We start from the raw sequence: 20086 nt of genomic DNA, 5'->3' as shown, positions 1-20086 counted from the left end.
TCAGATTACAGCAGGATCTTGACCAGATGGGCCAATGGGCTGAGAAGTGGCAGATGGAGTTTAATTCAGATAAATGCGAGGTTCTGCCTTTTGGGAAAGCAAATCTTAGCAGGACTTATACACTTAATGGTAAGGTCCTAGGGAGTGTTGCTGAACAAAGAGACCTTGGAGTGCAGGTTCATAGCTCCTTGAAAGTAGAGTCGCAGGTAGATAGGATAGTGAAGAAGGTGTTTGGTGTGCTTTCTTTTATTGGTCACAGTATTGAGTACAGGAGTTGGAAGGTCATGGTGCGGCTTTACAGGACATTGGTTAGGCCACTGTTGGAATATTGCGTGCAATTCTGCTCTCCTTCCTATTGGAAGGATGTTGTGAAACTTGAAAGGGTTCAGAAAAGATTTACAAGGATGTTGCCAGAGTTGGAGGATCTGAGCTACAGGGAGAGGCTTAGCAGGCTGCGACTGTTTTCCCAGGAGCGTTGGAGGCTGAGGGGTGACCTTATAGAGGTTTACAATATTATGAGGGGCATGGCAAATAGGCAAAATCTTTTCCCTGGGCTGGGGAGTCCAGAACTAGAGGGCATAGGTTTAGGGTGAGAGGGGAAAGATATAAAAGAGACCTAAGGGGCAACTTTTTCACACAGAGGGTGGTACGTGTATAGAATGAGCTGCCAGAGGATGTGGTGGAGGCTGGTACAATTGCAACATTGAAGAAGCATTTGGATGGGTATATGAATAGGAAGGGTTTGGAGGGATATGCGCCTGGTGCTGGCAAGTGGGATTAGATTGGTTGGGCTATCTGGTCGGCATGGACGGGTTGGACCGAAGGGTCTGTTTCCATGCTGTACATCTCTATGACTCTATGACTCTATGACTATTGGGCTACGGCAATATTTAACTGTTCTCATTTTGTCTAAGAACAGCAGGCTAATAAGGGGGCATCTTGCCTGAGATCTTCAATGTCCAACCAAAGTGAGTGAGGCTCCCCCTGAACTGATAGTTTTTGATATCTGGGATGCCCACGCCTCCCAGTCTGTAAGGTAACTGCAATTTAGTCAATTTAATTAGGGACTGCTTGCGATATCTGATAAAAGAACTAAACCAACCGCTCTGTCTTCTAAATATTTGCTTAGTAAAAAGCAGAGGAAGAATTTGCATAAGATACAATAGGTGGGGCAGAATGTTCATTTTAATGAGGGCTATCCAACCGAACCAAGAGGTCAGAAGAACCTCCCATCTATGAAGATCCTGCTCGATTCTTTTGAATAAATGAGCAAAATTGGCTTTAACTAGCCGATCAAAAATGGGAGTAATAAATATACCTAAGTAGAGAAAGCCCTCTTGCGACCATCCAAAGGGGAACAGAGATCTGCCCTCACGAGCAGGCACTCTTTGGAGACGATCCATGGGCATGGCCTCTGACTTCACAAAATTGATCTTATAACTTGAGAAGCTACCAAATAGATTGATGCATTTTATCCGGTGTGGCACTGAGACTGTTGGGTTTGATAAGAAGAGAACATCATCTGCATACAGTGTGATCTTATGTGACTCCTTCACCACTTCAGGGTCACCTTGACCTGCCACTTGCTGGTCCACACTCTGAAGGAGTCCACCATGTTGGTGCTGTGCATACTCTGCAAGGAAGGTGAGGACACCTGCTGGGTTGTAGGGGTTGTGCATTTGGATTGTACCAACCCGGCTCCTCTCCACTGGGACGATGAACAATGATGCCACAAACAGGACAGAGAGAGAGAAAAGGCCCTCACCTCCTTTCTCTTCAAATACCTTCAGGAAACATTCACATTGCTTCATACTCCAGAAGGTCACATCAAAATAACACCTGAGCCCCGTATTCAGCCTTATTTGTCAGTGCATTACTGAAGGAATGTTTCACTGTCAGAGTTGCCATCATGAAAAGAAATGTTGAGGCCTCAGAAATAAAAGATCCCATGTCACTGGTTTCGCCATGACATCTTTTAAACTATCAATCAACATCACCAGCAAGGCAGATTATTAGGTTCTTTATCATGTTGGTATTTGTGGGGCTATGCTGAGTGTAAACCAATGGCTGCATTTCCTGCATTGGAGTAGTTCTTTACTTCAAAAGTACTTAAAGCTGTAAAGTGCTTTGGAAACCACTGTAGAAGTGAAAGTCATGGAGTTATACAGCATGGAAACAGACTCTCTGGTCCATCTCATCTGCACCAACCAGACATCCCAATCTGGCCAAGTCCCATTTGTCAGCACCCAGCCCATATCCCTCTAAACCCTTTCTATTCATATACCCATCCAGATGTCTTTTAAATGTTGTGATTGTAGCTGTCTCCAACACTTCCTCTGACAGCTCATTCCATGTACACACCATTCTCTGCGTGAAAAGTTACCCCTCAGTTCATTTCTAAATCTTTCCCCTCTCACCTTTAGCCTATGCCCTCTAATTTTGGACTCACCTAACCTGGGAAAAAGGCCTTGTCTAATTACCCTATCCATGCCCCTAATGATTTTATAAACCTCTTTAAGATGACTCGTCAGCCTCTGATGCTCCAGGGAAAATAGCCCCAAGTATTTCCAAAAGCAAATTACTGCAATTACTGAATGCAAATCTGAAATATGGAAAAGAAAATGCTGGAAATACTCAAAATGTCAGGAAACAGGAAGCTATGGAGAGAGAACCAAACTTTAAGAGTCTTATAGAGCCCTGAATACCTTGGACTTTTGTGAGAAATTAGGGAGAATCACTCTTGTAACTTATGGTCTTATTGAGAAGTTCAGTGAGATTTTTCTCGGTGTCAGGAACAGCAAGGAACATTTTCCAAAGAGTTCAGGATGGTGAGATGAGATTGTTGCTCGAGCATGAAGAGATGCCTATTAACAAGTCATTCACATTGAAGTTTGCCCCAATAATATGCAGGTTCCTATATAACCACACATTGGATAGAAACTAGGAAGTCAGAGTAGGCCCTAGCAACTCCAACTCAATACTTGCTGCTGTGGACCTCCATCTTGGTCACGTAGTACCAACATCTCAGGGCATACTCCAAAACAGCAGCCACCCCCACCCCACATCCACACACACTGGCATCCAACAAACATCTTTCCGATAGAAAGGAGACCAGAATTGCATGCAGTATTCCAAAAGTGGCCTAACCAATGTACTGTACAGCTGCAACATGACCTCCCAACTCCTGTACTCAATACTCTGACCAATAAAGGAAAGCATACCAAATGCCTTCTTCACAATGACAACACATCTTCACTTACTGTATACTTTGGGGTCCACCAGAAATGATCATTGCAATGCTGCTACAAAGACACATTGCATTCAGGGATACGCACTCAGCTCACAGATTGAGCCAGGCTTCATCTCAGGGTTCTTCTCTTGCACTTTTAGCACTCATTCACTCAGCACCAACTTGGATGCCCTCAGCATCCTTTCCTGGCCGTACTGTTCCTTGCCTTGGCTTTTCACAGTTTGGCCAAAGCTGAAAGGCTCACAGAACTGCTGCATTGCCTTGCTACTTAGTACATAGACATAGCCAGGCAGCTTGTCATGCTGGTCAGTCGTCTTCAATCAAGGGGGTGAACTATTGCTGTCTGGTTCATCACTATGTAAATCTCATCAGCAACAAACATGGCAAACACGTGAAAGCAACCAGCCCCATCTCAAAGTCTAAAGGAAGTAGCCTACAGTCAATGAGTTCCAGGCTCAACCTCTGTGTACAGGTGAACCCCCAAACATCAATTTCCCTTTCCTGAGAACTCTTCCTGTCAATTCCATAGGCTTCCTCCTGAGCGCATGCCTGACTATATAAATGTTGCTGGACTGATCCTGGATGCTGCCATTGCCTTATTGTATGAGGCCCCCTTGACTGACATGAGTCTTCCTGGACTTCAATGTGGACTACTGCTGATGGGGAGAGATTTCAAAGAGGAGTCTTGAGTCCTGTGATGAGTAGAACGAATTGATTTTTATTTGGAGCTCCTAACCACGCAGAGGACGGTGATCACTAGAGGCAGTTTCCAAAGCACTTTACCAGCTGTAATCAAAATAACATCATACAGTTTTGTATCCTAATGGTTACGTGATACATTGGTTGGAAATATAACTTCAAGTCAATGATCTTATGCAAGAGCAAGCTATGCTTTTGTACCCTAACTCTTTTGGATATTTCAATCCTTGTGACTCCACATAATTTTATCAGAACTTCTGCTTTTTGTGTGCATTTCATGGATATGGTCAGCTTGCATCATCTGTTATTTGTATCGTGCGAGTGATATTACGTGTTTATCCAGATTTGCTTCATGGCCTCTGAACCTTATGAAACTGCTGACTGTCCTTCCTTGGGGTCATTAGGTAAAACTGTCTACACTGCGCTAACCTAATACGGAACCGATGAGAGAGCTGACACTGGGGAGGTGATGACCTCGTGGTATTATTGCTTGACTGTTAATCCAGAGACCCACTAATGCTCTGGAGAATGGGTTCAAACCCTACTGTGGCAGATTATTCCAAATAAGGCATGCACTTGGTACAGAGATCTGTATAAAAAGCAGCCTGGGGAATCCTTGATTTCAGCAGCAATTCTGGACATTAGCAACTGTGAAGAAATACCTTATGTCAGGAGACATGGTGAAGACATCAAGAAAAGTTCCAGCCAACTCTCCCGCGTAATAACATTTGGAGTTGGTTATAGAACCCAGGGTAGCAAATGACGGTGCTTGTGATATCCTTCGGTCCAACCCGCTCATGCAGATCGGATATCCTAACCTAGTCTAGTCCCACTTGGCCCATATCCCTCCAAACCCTTCCTATTCATATACCCATCCAGATGCCTTTAAATGTTGCAATTGTACTAGCTTCCAACACTTCCTCTAGCAGCCCATTCCACACACGTACCACCCTCTGCGTGAAAAAGTTACCCCTTAGATCTCTTTTATATCTTTCCCCTCTCACCCTAAACCTATGCCCTCTAGTTCTGGAGTCCCCCACCCCAGGAAAAAGACCTTGCCTATTTACTCTATCCATGCGCCTCATGATTTTATAAACCTCTAGAAGGTCACCCCTCAGTCTCCGATGCTCCAGGGAACACAACTCCGGCCTATTAAACCTCTTCGCATAGCTCAAATTCTCCAACCCTGGCAACATCCTTGTAAATCTTTTCTGAACCCTTTCAAGTTTCACAACATCTTTCCGATAGAAAGGAGACCAGAATTGCATGCAATATTCCAAAAGTGGCCTAACCAATGTCATGTACAGCCGCAACATGACCTCCAAACTCCTGTACTCAATACTGTGACCAATAAAGGAAAGCACACCAAACACCTTCTTCACTATCCTATCTACCTGCGACTCTACTTTCAATTCTCAGATTGTAGTTTCTCTCTGGTAGAAGAGAAACCTGCATATTAATGACATAAGACCTAATGTTAATGTGGGTGGTAATGAACAATAATCTCTGTTAGAGGCATCTCGTCACTTTCTAGTGAGAATCCTAACTTGATGCCATACTAGATGCTCCCAACATCGAGAAAGGCCTTGCTGGGCTGCTCATGCAATTGCACCAGATTTCTCACCTCAGCCCATGTTGTTCAGGGTTGTAAAAATTTCCGCCCTCAACATTCCAATCAGGAACAACTGAATTAAGCCACATTTCTTGTTACCACATAGATTGTTTTCATCGAGAATGTTGATAAAGAGGAAGAGTTATCCCAAGCATGGCATTTCCAGAAAAAGAACATCAGAGTACTTCGAGAAAGGTTAGTGAATACCATCAAACAATATCCTCATTCCTTAGCTATGTATTGCATGAAAGTTGTATGAGTTTGCAGTGAAAATCTCTAAAAGCACATTAGAGATTTTGCAACATGAATAAAATGTTTGTAACCTTAATTCTTAAATGTTTCTATCTTAAAGTGTTTTTGATTTACAGCTCCAGCTTCTTCTACTTTTATTCCATGTTTTCTTGTTCACTATCTACTTATTTCACAATCTACTCAGAAGAAATATCCCACTTTGTTTCCCAACTTTGGTATAATGCTTCCCTCAGACATTAAATAAGGATGGTGAGTAGTTGGAAAAGCTGATTTCAGAAGGAACTGGGCTCAAAGACACTCAAGTGTCCAGAGCAAAAGCCGTTTTGTGAAGTAATCGTCTTGCAACAGAGAGCTTTCCAAGGACAAGGTGACCAATTGCCTCATATTAAAAGGGGATTATCCCTTATTTTGACCATTTACCCATTTTTGTTCCTTATTTCTATGGCGGGCAGTGGCACACTGAGCATGGGAGACTTCTCTTGTCTTTGTCGTCTTTTTCCAGCAAGAGAATTGTGGGTGTTGGCTGTGGAACTAACTCTATGGGGAATGAGGAATGAAGTGAAAGGCTTCTTGAGTAGAAAACCATTTTTTCTATGAGTTGCACTTTTATCCCTTATTCTTCCTTATCTCTGTAACCTCCTCCAGCCATTATAGGGATCATGAGATCTCTGTGCTCCTCTGGCTTTGGCCTCTTGGATATTCTCTTAGGTTTCCATTGTCCTACCATGAGCAATCATACCTTCAGCTGCCTGGGGCTCAAGCCATTCTTTTAAGATGTACCTTAATATGTGCCACTTCAAATTAACTATTGATCATCTGTCCTGTCTGTGAGTTGGTTTGGTTAAACAACTCTGGGAAGTGATTTGGGACATTTTGTGAAAATAAAAGGGTTATATTAATGCATTTTGTTATTGCTGATGATGTGTACAATTCCAAGCAAACAGCATCGCCCTTACAGTGGAACACTGCATTCTTGGCTGATGGGAGACCAGAAGTCACAAAGAATATAGAATGCTGGACATCATTATGTTCCATAATGCTAAACTTTTAATGTGACTGCTACAATGGGGGCTGAACAGGGAGAGGTGATGTCGAAGGATAGAGGGTGATGAGGAATAAGGAAGGAGTGATGGGCAGGGATAGTGTAGAATGAAGAACAGCCATTCTCATAGTCACAGGGGAGTGGTAACGAATAAGACCCATAGAGAATTTAGGAGAAAAATCTTTCATGCGAATGTAGAACTTGCTGTTATGTGGAGCACTTGAGGTAATATTGATACATTTAACAAGAGGCCACATAAACAGATCAGGGAGAAATAGGATGAGATGAAGATTCAGTTGGAAGAGGCTGGTGTGGAGCACAAACTCCATCATGAACTGAATGGCCTGTTTCTGTGCTAGAAAATTCCATGTAATCCCATCAAATCCCAGTGTGCCTTGACTCTATCAGAGAAATGCAGTGTAAATGTTGACTTTTGAACACAGAAGCTTTGGGGTCTGCAATTTTCTTTCTAATATGATGGCTTTTATTTCATTGTTCTACTGTTGATTGTTTTTAAGCCAATAATGAATAAGCAATCAAATCACTTTGTGTGTAAATCTTAACTTTATTGCTGTTGTCCTTCATGAACTGCATTAAATTGAATTAAACGTTAAATAATTTTTATTCTTTTTATTTCAGAGAGGAATTCTTTATTCCAGGGCTAGTTGACACACATATCCATGCATCACAATATCCCAACATGGGAACTTGCTTGGATCTACCACTTCTTGAATGGTTGGTCAGATATACATTTCCTGTTGAATCCAAATTCAAAGACCCAAAGTTTACAGAGGATGTCTACACTAAACTAGTGGTATGTCTAATATCTTAATATACCTCAATATATTTATTTTCCAATGTCTTCCATCAAAATGATGGGAGGTGTTTATGAACTCAAAACTGTTCTATCTTACAGGCTGTTTGAAGCTTACTGTGCAATGACTAGTTCTGCCCTTTTCTTTCTCCTAGGAATTCTAGCAGTAACTAATTCTGTAATCTTAGTCAAAGAGCTGTTATGGCACAAAAGGCCATTCCGCCCATTGAGTAAATGCTGGCTGTCTGTACAGCAATCCTTTCATACATTGTTTTGTCAGGCAAATTTTTTTTTCCCTCAAATGCTTGTCACCACTTCCATTACAGGCAGCAGGAAGCAAGTGTGTTAATGCAGCAATTATTAAACAAACACAACTTAAAAGCGAATTAACACCTCAACCTTGCATTGTCCAACAACAAGTTATTCAATTAGCTGTGTTTAATTGGTTTGGAAATTGCTTGGAAGACATCAACCCAGATTTATCTATCAAAAGTTTATTTTACCATATTACCACCAGTATATATTTTGGGTGTTACTTATTATGGTCAAACCTCCAATAAATGCAAGAAATAATATTCTGATCAAATATTTATTTTAAAAAATCTTCACCCATAACCTCTCATAAATTTGTTGTCCACAGCAAGAATTATGTGATTCCCATGTTTCCCTCATCATATTGCCTTAGATCACCCAGTGATCAAATTGCACATTTTTCTGAGCAATCTTTAATTAGTCCTTTCACATGTTGAATTAATAACCTAAAAATGTGTCATCATTATGAATGAAGATTTGAGAGAATTGTTATATTCACAATTTTGGCCGTCAAGATATATTCGTTGTTGTGTTGTGACTCACAGTCAGTATCTCAGTATACATTAAAGAGACATGCTAATGATATCACCACTCTAATGTGACTAGCATGTGACCTAAGACTATAAACACCCATCTTCCCTCTGGTTATTTGAAGTATGACACTATAGTGGAAGCATGCTCATCCACTGCAAAATAATAGGTTAATATTAGCCCAGGCATTTACACACAGACAATGTTTATTTATAGTAGTTGCAATAAATGTCTGTTGGATTCATCAATACCACAATATCATTGCCCAGTTTCTTATATTATAGGAGAAGTATAAACATTAGGTAATGCACAGTGTTCTAGACAAACTCACACTAGCCATTACATGCTACAGATGTCAAAGATGGAAATTATTGAGCTTCCTTTCCTAGCAGTGTAAAGTTGCCCATGTTTCACAGCCAAATAGAAAAGTGTTGAGAACACAGAGCTTACAAAAGCATTTACTTGGTTCCATAGGCGTTTCATGAGTTAGACAAAGGTAGTGACTATTTTCTCTCTGTATCATGTTCTGCAACAAGTGACAGGTTATCTGACCCTGGGTGGCATCATTTGCTCATGACTTCCAGTGGGGTGCATTCAGTGTGTCCAGGGTAAAAGATGCAACCTTATCTCACAACCCCAGTTTTCTTCACACTTGAAGTCAGACAGAACAAGTTACAAAGATGGGAGGAACAATCTGTGAGTCTTCGTAGCTGAGTTCCTGTGAGGAGGACGAGCACAACATCATCAGTTTAGAGGAGTTCCTTGATCAGTTTTTTTTAAATCTTTGGTCTCAGTCTTTACAGATTGTAGAATGTCAGAGATGCTTGCAAGTGGGGCCTGAAAACTTTCAACATTGATTGTCGTATCCTGGGAATCATTAGCTGGGAAAAAGAGAAATGGTGAGGCACACTCACAATGACCAGTGTTCACAGAAGTTTGGCAACAGGTGCCAATGACATAAATGACAATCCACAATATTACATGACAGCCTCAGGTGCCTTGCTTGTGATGGAGCTTGCCTCTTTTACACTTTAATAAGTGGGAGGGAAAAGAAACACTAATTTAGTACTATACAACTTAAACTATACCCCTTTAAAACATTATTCACATAGACAGCACAACAATCAATCTCCAATTCAATCACTGATTTGGTGGACTTGATTAGTGCTTTCTTGTATTAGAATGCTTCCATTTTAGTTCCTAGGTTTCTGTTTTGGTCTTTTCAGTCACAGAGACAAAGTAGATTGGATGGAGAGAAACAGACATTTCCTCCAGCACGGTCCTCACGGATCTGTAACAGATTACAGCTGAACCAATCCGAGCGCTGTCGTCAGGCAATCTTCCTTTAACTCAAAGATTCTCAGTGCCATTGTGTCTCAGCAATGCAACAGTCTCACTGATCCAAAAACAATATAGCCTTGCCCAGCTGTAAAAATAACACTCAATCCCACTTATCTTTTCAAGTTGTAAAAATCTTCTTGATATTTTAGCTATGTAGAAGTGTCTGACTTCCATTCTAGTTTGTAGTCCCTAACTTTAACTCTTACATAATACTGCAAATCGTGACAGCCAATCTGCACATTGACAGTTGTCACAAACAGCAGTTTGATAATGAGCAGCCCAGCTGTTTCAGTAATATAGGCCAGAACAGTAAGAAGAACATTCTTAGAAATGATGCCATGAAATAACTTGCATCCACTTGAGAGGTGCATGGGCTACATCTTAGTTTAACATTCTGAAAGAATTCCAACAATTCAGCACTTTCTCCATACTGTGCTGGGCATGTCAATCTTCATTCTTGACTTGAGTTTCTGGACTGGAACTCATTACCTTTTGACTCAGACACACCAAGTGCTGCCCACTAAACCACAGGTGTCACTGTGCAGAATGTGACTGTTTTAACCAATTCATGAGGTTTATGTGCTAATGATTTCAGCTTCTACCAGAGTGATTCACCAAACCTGACGTATCTGCAAAATGTGTAGAAATCACATAGAAACAGGTTCTAAATATCAAAGGGCACAATGATCTCCTTGTAAAGTTTTGGTCATTCACTCCCACTTTTGTCCATCCACCAGTTAGTTTTTAAAGTGGTATCTATGAGAACAATGGAGATATCGACTAAATGAGGTACTGGAACAAAGGGGATCTTGGTGTACAAGTTTACAAATTGCTAAAAGTAGTGACACATGCAGTTCCAAAGTGCCAACACAACACTAAGATACTTTTCTGGTGAAATGGAATTGAAAAGAAGGGAGGTTATGTTAAATGTCTACTGAACCCTAGTTAGAAGAACTGTGGACAGTTTTTAGTAAAAGGATATCAAAGCACTGGAGAAGTTGCGAAAGTAATAAGGAGGATCAGTAGGCTGGATGGAGAGAAATATCAATATCAGTAATGTCCAAAATTAGTAATCATCATTATAATTATAATTCTAACAGTGAATTCAGGAAAAATGTTTTTACCAAAGACATGGAGAGAATGTGAAACTTGTTATCATTGACAGTGGTTTAGGTGAATAATATTGACACATTTAAGAGGAAATTAGGTAAACAAGAGGCAGAAAGGAGCAGAAGAATATTTTGTTGGAAGTGAGATGAAATGACCCTTTGGAACATAAATGCTAGTGTTGGAAGATGAATCGTCCATTGCTTCCATGTAACTTCTTTACAGAATCAAGTTTGATTGATATTTTGCTATATGGATCAGGGAAACCCTGTAGAAAAGGAATAAAAGCTCTTCTTTTAAAGATAAAAGAGAAACTTTTTGCTAATGATGTCTTCATTGTTTGACAGAAAAGAACTCTGAGAAATGGCACTACCATTGCATGTTATTTTGCAACCATTCACACCGAATCAACTTTAAAGCTTTGCAGCATCATAGGTAAAAAGTTACTTTATTCACTCATGAGATGTGGGTATCACTGGATGGGCCAACATTTAGTGCCTGACCCTAGTTGCCTTTGAGAAGGTGGTGGTGAGCTGAAATTGCTTTAGTTGAACTAAATTTAGTTGTTAACATCAATGCATGCTGTTTATCTCAGTACAGGAAGATGGGGTTGGACTGATTCCTACCTGCCCAACGCCAAGTTTATATACCCTAGTTGAGAAATTAAATGCAAAATCACATGCATTGACTGTCCAATGTCCATTCTACACCAAACTTTCAGTCTGCATACAATGTAGGTCCCAGTCAGAAAGAAGATAGTTACAATTCAGGCCTGGAAACCATACTTCAGTAGGTGACTGGGATTGATTTTATGTTTTTTTTGTGTAATTACATTCCCTGACTGCTATTTATTAACAAATAATTTGTGATATGTAATGATTCACTATACTTATCCTTAGGGCCCACGGTTTGTTAGCTTGGACTCTCTAATGCTGTCCTATTTAACACACTTCATAGACTTAAGCTCATGCTACCCATATCCTATCTCATATCGGCTTCTATTCACTCATAAGACTAACCAATATTGGCTTTTGATCTGGGAACAACTTCTTCTTAAATTCTCATTTCTGTTTGAAACCTCCGCTGCCATCCAAGATCTCTGAAATCCTCCGTTCTCCTCTTCCACATGACTATTTTTCATCATTCTACCACTGTGACCTCATCTGCCTATGCCTCAGGCTTCTAGGATTTCCATCCAAAGTGTAGAAAATAACTCTGACTAAGCACCTGTCATAATTTCTCTTTATGATGCTTAATACCAATTTTTGCTTGATTATAGCAGCTGTTGTTTTATTTACATTAAATGTGCTCATTAAAAACAAGCTTTTTAAATGGGATATCTGGCCCAAAAGCAAACCACTAAGAAACAGGAGTAGGCCATTCAGTCTATTGAGCCTTCCCTGCCATTCAAAATGATCACTGCTGATTATACTTGGTATAATTTATCCATGTCAGTGTTTATTGCAGCCACCACCCATCACTCCACAGGGATTTTATCCTTCTCAGGGGAATTAATTTTGGCTGTTGTATTTAAGACTTTCTGGTTTCAGATACAAATACAAAAAAATGCTACAATACTAGCTATGCATGTCAGACAGGGAGAAAGAAACTAAGTTAAAGTTTCAGACCAAAGATCATTAATCAGAACTCATTGTTCATTTTCCTGAAATGTCAATTTTCATTTAGATTATTAGATAAGCAACTTTATCACTGTGATTTGTGGCTCAGTCTATAGCAATCTTGCCTCTATGTTAGAGGCTGCTGGCTCAAGATTCACTCCAGCTCCTCAAGCACATAATCCAGATCGACGCTCCATTTCAGTGCTGCACTTCAGAGATGCCTTCTTTCAGATGAGATATTGAACTGAGACTTTGGTTAGATGTATTTTTAAAAGAAGTCCTGTAACTTTAATTCAAAGGAGATCAGAAGAGTTTTCATCAGTGAAAAAGGTGTTTATCTAATAATTTAACTGAAAATTAGTATGTATATATTTGAAGCAGTTTGTTTGATAAATGATTAAATGCAGTTGTGTAATTATATTATACAATTATATAAGACAGCAATCTTCTGTACTGTCCTGTACAAAAGCCTGAAGTGGTCTATTCAACAGAACTCTTTTCTTGTTAGTCAGAGTGCAACAGGCATGTCTGCATTAAATTACTACAAAATGATAGACATTTCTACTTGTTACAAAGCTCTGAGTTAAATTTCTTGAATCACAGATGTTGCAGAATGTTTCCAGCATCTCCTATTTATATATCAGACTCCCAGTATTTTTGATCTTTTTCTATATATTGTCAATATAAATTTTAGTTAGAAAGACACAGTTGGCAAAGCTTTTCGGTTTTACTTATCTGGAAGATTGGCAAGAAGTACCAAAGGAGAGGAGTGTGCCAATGGTTAGCAAATGGATTCTCATTAGTAAAGTATTACTATCAAGATTGCACCAGTTAATGATGACTGACAGTTAATTTCTGTTTAAATTTTAAGCAAGGCAGAATTGGCTCGAATAGGTCAAGGCATTGCCAAAGAAATGAAGCAGAGAATGGCTGTCACCTGTGTGTATAAATGTTCTTTCTGCCAGCAAAGAACAGATCATTGTGTCTTAACATATTTAGATTCAATACACACAAGTTTGCCACAGTGCAAACCCAATTAACAATCCTAAATTAGTTGTCAGGATAATTTTTCACACACTCAGGATTATTTATCAAGCAATGTCCAGTTGTGAAATCACATTCAATACTGGATACCATTATGCGTTTTGCAAGCACAGGATTGTTGAGTACCTTTATTGTTGCCAACAGCTGAAAGCATTTGCTGTCAATCATGATTAGCCAGTACATGTTCCATGGCAATACCTCTATCAAACAGAGTCCATTTGCCAACCAATCTGCTGTTTTCATTTCATCTTACTATCGTGCACAAATGGTGCTGATAGGTGCAAGGTAAAAAAAAAAGCTTCAACAAAATGTCTTTTTTTCAGTAATACCCATAATTTGTATTACCAGACAGAGATAATCTGTATTACCAGACAGCTATTTAAGAAGAAAAACTCACATGTATATACTGCCTTTCCTAGTATCCTATAACACTCCAAAGTTAATGAAGCACTTTTAAACCGTAGCTACTGTTGTAATGTTCTAATGCAGCCAAATTATACACAGCAATTTTCCACGAGCAGGAATGACCCCAGGAAATATTTTGTGACTTTGTTTGATTTTTAGCTGGGACATGATGAAATTTCTTCCGATTGTCTTTGAACTAGTGCAACAGATTTTTTTATATACATCTACCCAGGGTCTCAGTCCAATATCTCATCTGAAAGAAGGCATCTCTGAATTGCAGCACTGAGATGGAGTATCAGTCTAGGTTACGTGTTTGAGGAGCTGGAGTGAAGTCTGAGACAGCAGCCTCTAACATAGAGACAAGATTGGTATAGACTGAGCCACAAATCACAGTGAAGAAGTTGTTTATTTAATAATTTAACTGAAACTTAGTATGTATTTATTTGAAGCACTTTAGTTGATAAATGATTAAATGTAATTGTGTAATTATATTATAGAATTATATAAGACAGCAATCTTCTGTAGTATCCTGTAGAAAAGCTCAATGTGGTCTTTTCAACAGAACTCTTTTAGTGTTAATCAGAGTGCAACAGACATGACTGCATCAAATTACTACAAAGTGGTAGACATTTTTGCTTGTTACAAAGCTGTGAGTACACAACGTGGACTTTCTTTTGTGTTGCACAGATAATTTGGGCCAGCGTGCTTTTGTAGGTAAAGTTTGTATGGACCTTAATGACTTGTTTCCTGAGTACAAGGAAAAGTTGTGCGAAGCTGTGGTTGAGACAAAAAGGTAAGGTTCTTTCACTGCGACCAACATCATATTCCTTAACCAGGGAGATTGAATCTTTGAGAAAGGAAAAAGAATGATGGAGGAAGAAGGGGTGTAAATCTGACTCAAATCCAGCAGAGAAACAAAAATAAAGAGCAAAAAACAATTGGATACGAGAGGGGACAAAGAAAACACAAGGAAAAGTAACAAAGGGAGTCACTTTTTGTTGCCCTTGGATTTCTCATGTTTTCCACAGAATCAGAATGAGGTTGGCAGTTGCATTAGGTAGATGAGCCTTCTGTAAGCCTTTGGGTATTTAAAGACATGTAGAGATAAGCCATACTCCACAGGAGACAGTGAGTCTGCAGATGCTGGAGGTCAGAGTTGATAGTGTGTTGCTGGGAAAGCACAGCAGGTCAGGCAACATCCGAGGAGCAGGAAGATCAACATTTTGGGCCAGAGCCTTTCATGAAGGACCCTTATCAAACAAAAAAATTGATATCGAGCCACACAATGCACTATTAAGACAATATTAAGACCAATAATTTCATTGTGATAGTTTTTAAGGAACATATTAAGTCAGTTAAGAGGCAGTTTAGGGAGGGAATTCCACAGTTTCGGGCATAGGACAATCAAAAATCATCCATTCATAAAGGTGTTTTTGTAGCACATTCAGCTACAGCATGAACACTATATAGTTGGGTATGTTTTTTTCAAGACTGTCATTAGCCCATTCAAAATATTCTCACTGTGGTAGGTCTCTGAATTTATTCCTGAGCATTATTTTGTGCTAAATTCAATAATCAATGGTATCTTGTGACTTAAGAAATGTTTTCACTTGTTATAATGTGTTCCTGGATGCTCAAGGTATATCTTACATTATACACAGCAATATAAGATGCTGGTATTGAACTTTTGTTGTCATTCACAGATTTGTTGCTGAACTAACCGGGCGGGAGGTAAGCCAAACCCTTTTAGACTCAATATTTAAAATGTCTGAGCAATTGGAAATGTCAGTGTACAGTTTAATTTGGTGCAAACTTTAGAGTCAAAGCAGAATAAAATACATGCTGGAAATCTGAAATAAAAATAGAAAATGCTGGAAATATTCTCTGGGTCTGGCAGCATCTCTAGAGAGAAAATCAAAGCCAATGAACAGAATCTTACCAACTTTGACGTGAATTATGGATTAGGAGTAGATCCAGACACTGCCATACTTGACTGGTTTCTTGCATTGCAATCATAAAGCTTTCTATGAGGTCATCACCAGGTATTCTGATTATTGAAAAGTGCTGTTAGGTTCCCTAGGCAAAAGGCCCAATCAGAAAGCACCAATCTCCAGGCTGGAGCAGCTTCACCATGGGACTGGTAGGAAAAACATTATTAAACTGGAAAGGGTATAAGAATGATTTACGAGATCTTACCAAGACTGGAGGGTTTGAACTATAAGAAGAGGCTGAACAGGCTGGGTCCTTTTTCCCTGGAGCGTAGCAGGCTGATCATTGACCTTACACAGGTTTATAAAATCATGAGGGGCATAGATAAGATGAATAGCCAAGATCTTTTCCCCACGGAAGGGGAGTCCAAAACTAGAGGGCATAGGTTTACGATGAGAGGGGAAGATTTAAACGGACCTGAAGGGCAACTTTTTCACACAGAGAACGGAGTGTATATAGAATGAACTGCCAAAGGAAGTGTTAGAGGCGGGTACAATTACAACTTTTAAAAGATATTTGGACTGATACATGGATAAGAAGGGGTTAGAAGGATCTTGGCCAAGTGCGGGCACATGGGACTAGTTCACTTTAGGAAATCTGGTCAGCATGAATGAGTTGGGCTGAAATGTTTGTTTTCAAGCTGTATGACCTTATGATTGCAGCTTGATAACCTCTCATCAGAACTAGAAAAAGAACCGTAAGATGTTTTAACCTCATACAGAGACGGAATAGGAGATTAAAAGTGTGCAGGGAAAAGAAAAGGGTAGCTCTATGATAGTCTGGAAGTCACAAGAAAATAAATATCCACAGAGATGATGGTGCAAGGCAGAAGGAGATAATATAGAATGCCTACAGTGTGGAAACAGGCCCTTCAGCCCAACAGGTCCACACCAACACTCCGAAGCATAACCCACCCAGACTCATTCCCCTTACGTTATATTTACCTGAACACCATGAGCAAATTAGCATAGCCAATTCACCTTACCTGCATGTCTTTGGACTGTGGGAGGAAACCCACATAGGCACAGGGAGAATGTGTGCACTCCACACAGCCAGTTGCCTGAGGCTAGAATTGAACCGTGGTTGCTGGCACTGTGAGGCAGCAGTGCTAAGCACTGAGCCACCTTGCCAAAGATGCATTGTCCTGATTTAAAATCACATGAACTGATTGCACTTGGGAGATTGGCAAACACTATTCACTAAGTATAAATAGTACATTAGAATAGCGTATTCCCTTTTTATGATGTCCTCCCCAATACATGGGGGAGACCAAGTCAGATTGGGAGGGGGCCGTCTTACAGAACACATCCATTCACTCTACAAGTTTGACCCTGAGCTTTCAGTCCTCTGTCATTTTAATTTCCCATCCACACTCATTCTGACCTCTTTGTTTTTGGCCTCATTTGCTGTTCCAGACAAATCCAACAGAAGCTCAAGCAAAATGACCTCATCCTTCCATGAGACATTTTACAGCTTTGTGGACTCAACTTTGAGTTCAATCTCAGACCAGAGCCTTCTCCCCTGTTTTTCAAACATCATGTGCTGTTAGTGGTTCTGTGATTCCCATTCATATCTCCTCAAGACCCTGTTACTGTTTCTAATGTTTTCTAGCTCAGATGAAAGATCAAAAGCATTAACTCTGCTTCTCTCTCAACAGATTCTGCCCGACCTGCCAAATAATTTCAGCATTTTTAGTTTGAATTGTTGTTGAAAAATGTACTTCAAAAATGTACCTTTTTAGGAGATGAATTCCTCACTGTGTGTGTGTGTTTGTGTTAACAGAGCTGCATGCAAATGTTTGTCTCTTTTTTATTTCCAGTATCCTCTGGTAAAACCCATTGTGACTCCTCGTTTTGTGCCTAGCTGCTCTTCTGAATTAATGAAACAGTTGGGGTCATATGCAAGCTCTGAGGGTTTGCATATTCAGGTACTGCCATCATAGAATTTAATGTGTTTCAAAAAACTGTTGGTATCTTACTTTCCTGCTGCAAATGTGAGTAGTTTAAACATTCAATTCTAGTATCTGAAGGAACAAATGAAGCAAATCCTGATTTTTCATTTTACACCATAAACTATGGCTGAGGTATGTTCAAACTAAAATGTACAAAAAAAAAGTGCATTTGTGATGATAGCAATGACACTATAACCTTAAAATGTGCTTGTTTAAACTGGACATTTATAAAAGTTTAGGTTATTACAGCATAAAAGGCAGCTCTTTGTCCCATTGATTCTGTAAAACCTCTTTCAAGGAGCAATCCAGTTTGTCCCATGCCTTGATTCTTTTCCCATCACCTTGCAATTTTTAATGTCAAAATGCACCCAGTTCCCTTTTTAAAGGTTTTGGTGCATTTATCTTCACCAGTAGGCAGTGCATTCCAAATCCTAACCATATTTGCATAAAAGAAAAGGGCTTTCCTCATGTTACCTCTGGTTCCTCTGTCTGACATGGTTATCAATCCTTCAGTCATTGATATCAAATTTTCTTTATTTACTCTATGCACTTTGTAATTTCACACTAAACGCAATGATCATCAACCATTTGCATTCACGTCAATTTCAAAATTTCTGCTAACAGCATTCTAAGAGCTATGTTAATCTCAGATGGAAAAATTGAATGAGTTCCACAGAATTAGTTCTCTTGTTCTGTACATTAATCATATAGATGTCACAAGTAAGTGATAGACTACCTTCTGCCACCTCTGCAATATCACCAGTTTCAGTCTGCTTATATCTTATTTTCCATTTCTTTGTTACGTCTAGACTTGATCATTTCAAAGTAATCCTAATTTCCCACTTTCCACTCACCATATTGTGAATTCATTCAAAATGTTTGCTGTCCGTATCCTAACTTGGAGCAAGTTCTATTCACCTATCATCTGTGTGCTCTTTGATCTATATTTGTTCCAGGTCTGCCACAACACATGGCCTCTCCCTTCCCTATCTCTGTAGCATTTAGTGACCCCACTAAATCTGAGATTTCTGTGCTTCCCATTCTGGCCTCTTGCGCATGTTTGATTTTAATTGTTCCACCACTGATGGCTGTACCTTCAGCTCTTGAGACTTTAAGCTCTGGAAATTCAACCATAAACCTCTATTCCTCTCTAATTCCCTCTTTTTTAAGATGCTCCTTAAAACCTGTACTCTTTTGCTAACTAAATGTTGTGCATACTTTTTTGCCTACATGAAGATCGCTAATGGAGTTTTGAAGTACAGTGTCAGTGTCCCTAATTCTAGGTCAGAAGGTGTAGGGTTCAATTTTCATCTGCTCAGGATGTGAACGGGTTGATTTAAAAAATATCAAAAGTCTCTGGTGTGGTTAAATAATAAGGTAGTAATGTCGCGGCTCATCCTTTGCCTAAAGTGCTACAATGCAGAGTGATTATTGGTCCTGACCTTGTAATGATGTTAAGGCACTTCCCTCATCTGCATGTTGAGTCTCTTGATCACTCTTAAAGTGATAGCACTCATCTTCTTCCTTTCCAAAGATAACTCTCAAGTGCAACAAGTGAAAACACATAAACTTTGGATAATAGCAAAATTATTTGTGTAGAAATATGGATTGTAAAATTTATAAGCACCGAAGTCTAAATGATCATATTTCATTTAGTGGTCTGCCGACACTTCCAGACCTTGTTATAACGTTACTTTCTGGAAGTGTGGATTTTGTCCTTGGCTGTTTTTGGTCTGCAGACATATCATCATGGTGGTAAAAACAATGACTGCAGATGCTGGAAACCTTCTTCTGGATCAGTGGTGCTGGAAGAGCACAGCAATTCAGGCAGCATCCGAGGACAGGCAAAATCGACATTTCGGGCAAAAGCCCTTCATCAGGAATAAAGGCAGAGAGCCTGAAGCGTGGAGAGATAAGCTAGATCTTGTAGAGAGGGGAGGAAAACTTCTTCAAGGCAGGCATCCTTGCAAGAGGATTCGCAGTAGGGTTAAAATCAACGAGGTAAAAACAATGACTGCAGATGCTGGAAACCAGATTCTGGATCAGTGGTGCTGGAACAGCACAGCAGTTCAGGCACCATCCGAGGACGGGCAAAATCGACGTTTCGGGCAAAAGCCC

At 39.8% G+C, this 20086-nt stretch overlaps 1 protein-coding gene across 1 annotated transcript in view; it reads left to right on the top strand.

Annotated features, from left to right (window-relative positions):
• Positions 1–20086, top strand: part of gda (guanine deaminase) — a 56391-nt gene that overhangs the window by 15467 nt on the left and 20838 nt on the right. Inside the window, exons 2-7 of the mRNA XM_043716437.1 lie at positions 5668–5756; positions 7495–7669; positions 11308–11395; positions 14716–14821; positions 15732–15759; positions 17837–17944. Of these exons, the coding sequence (XP_043572372.1) occupies positions 5668–5756; positions 7495–7669; positions 11308–11395; positions 14716–14821; positions 15732–15759; positions 17837–17944 (594 nt within the window). The remainder of the gene's footprint in view (positions 1–5667; positions 5757–7494; positions 7670–11307; positions 11396–14715; positions 14822–15731; positions 15760–17836; positions 17945–20086) is intronic.

The sequence above is a fragment of the Chiloscyllium plagiosum genome, chromosome 2, assembly GCF_004010195.1.
Source record: "Chiloscyllium plagiosum isolate BGI_BamShark_2017 chromosome 2, ASM401019v2, whole genome shotgun sequence".
NCBI lineage: Eukaryota > Metazoa > Chordata > Chondrichthyes > Orectolobiformes > Hemiscylliidae > Chiloscyllium > Chiloscyllium plagiosum.
The sequence above is the reverse complement of the archived record's forward strand: the minus strand, read 5'-3'. Positions and strand labels throughout refer to the sequence as shown.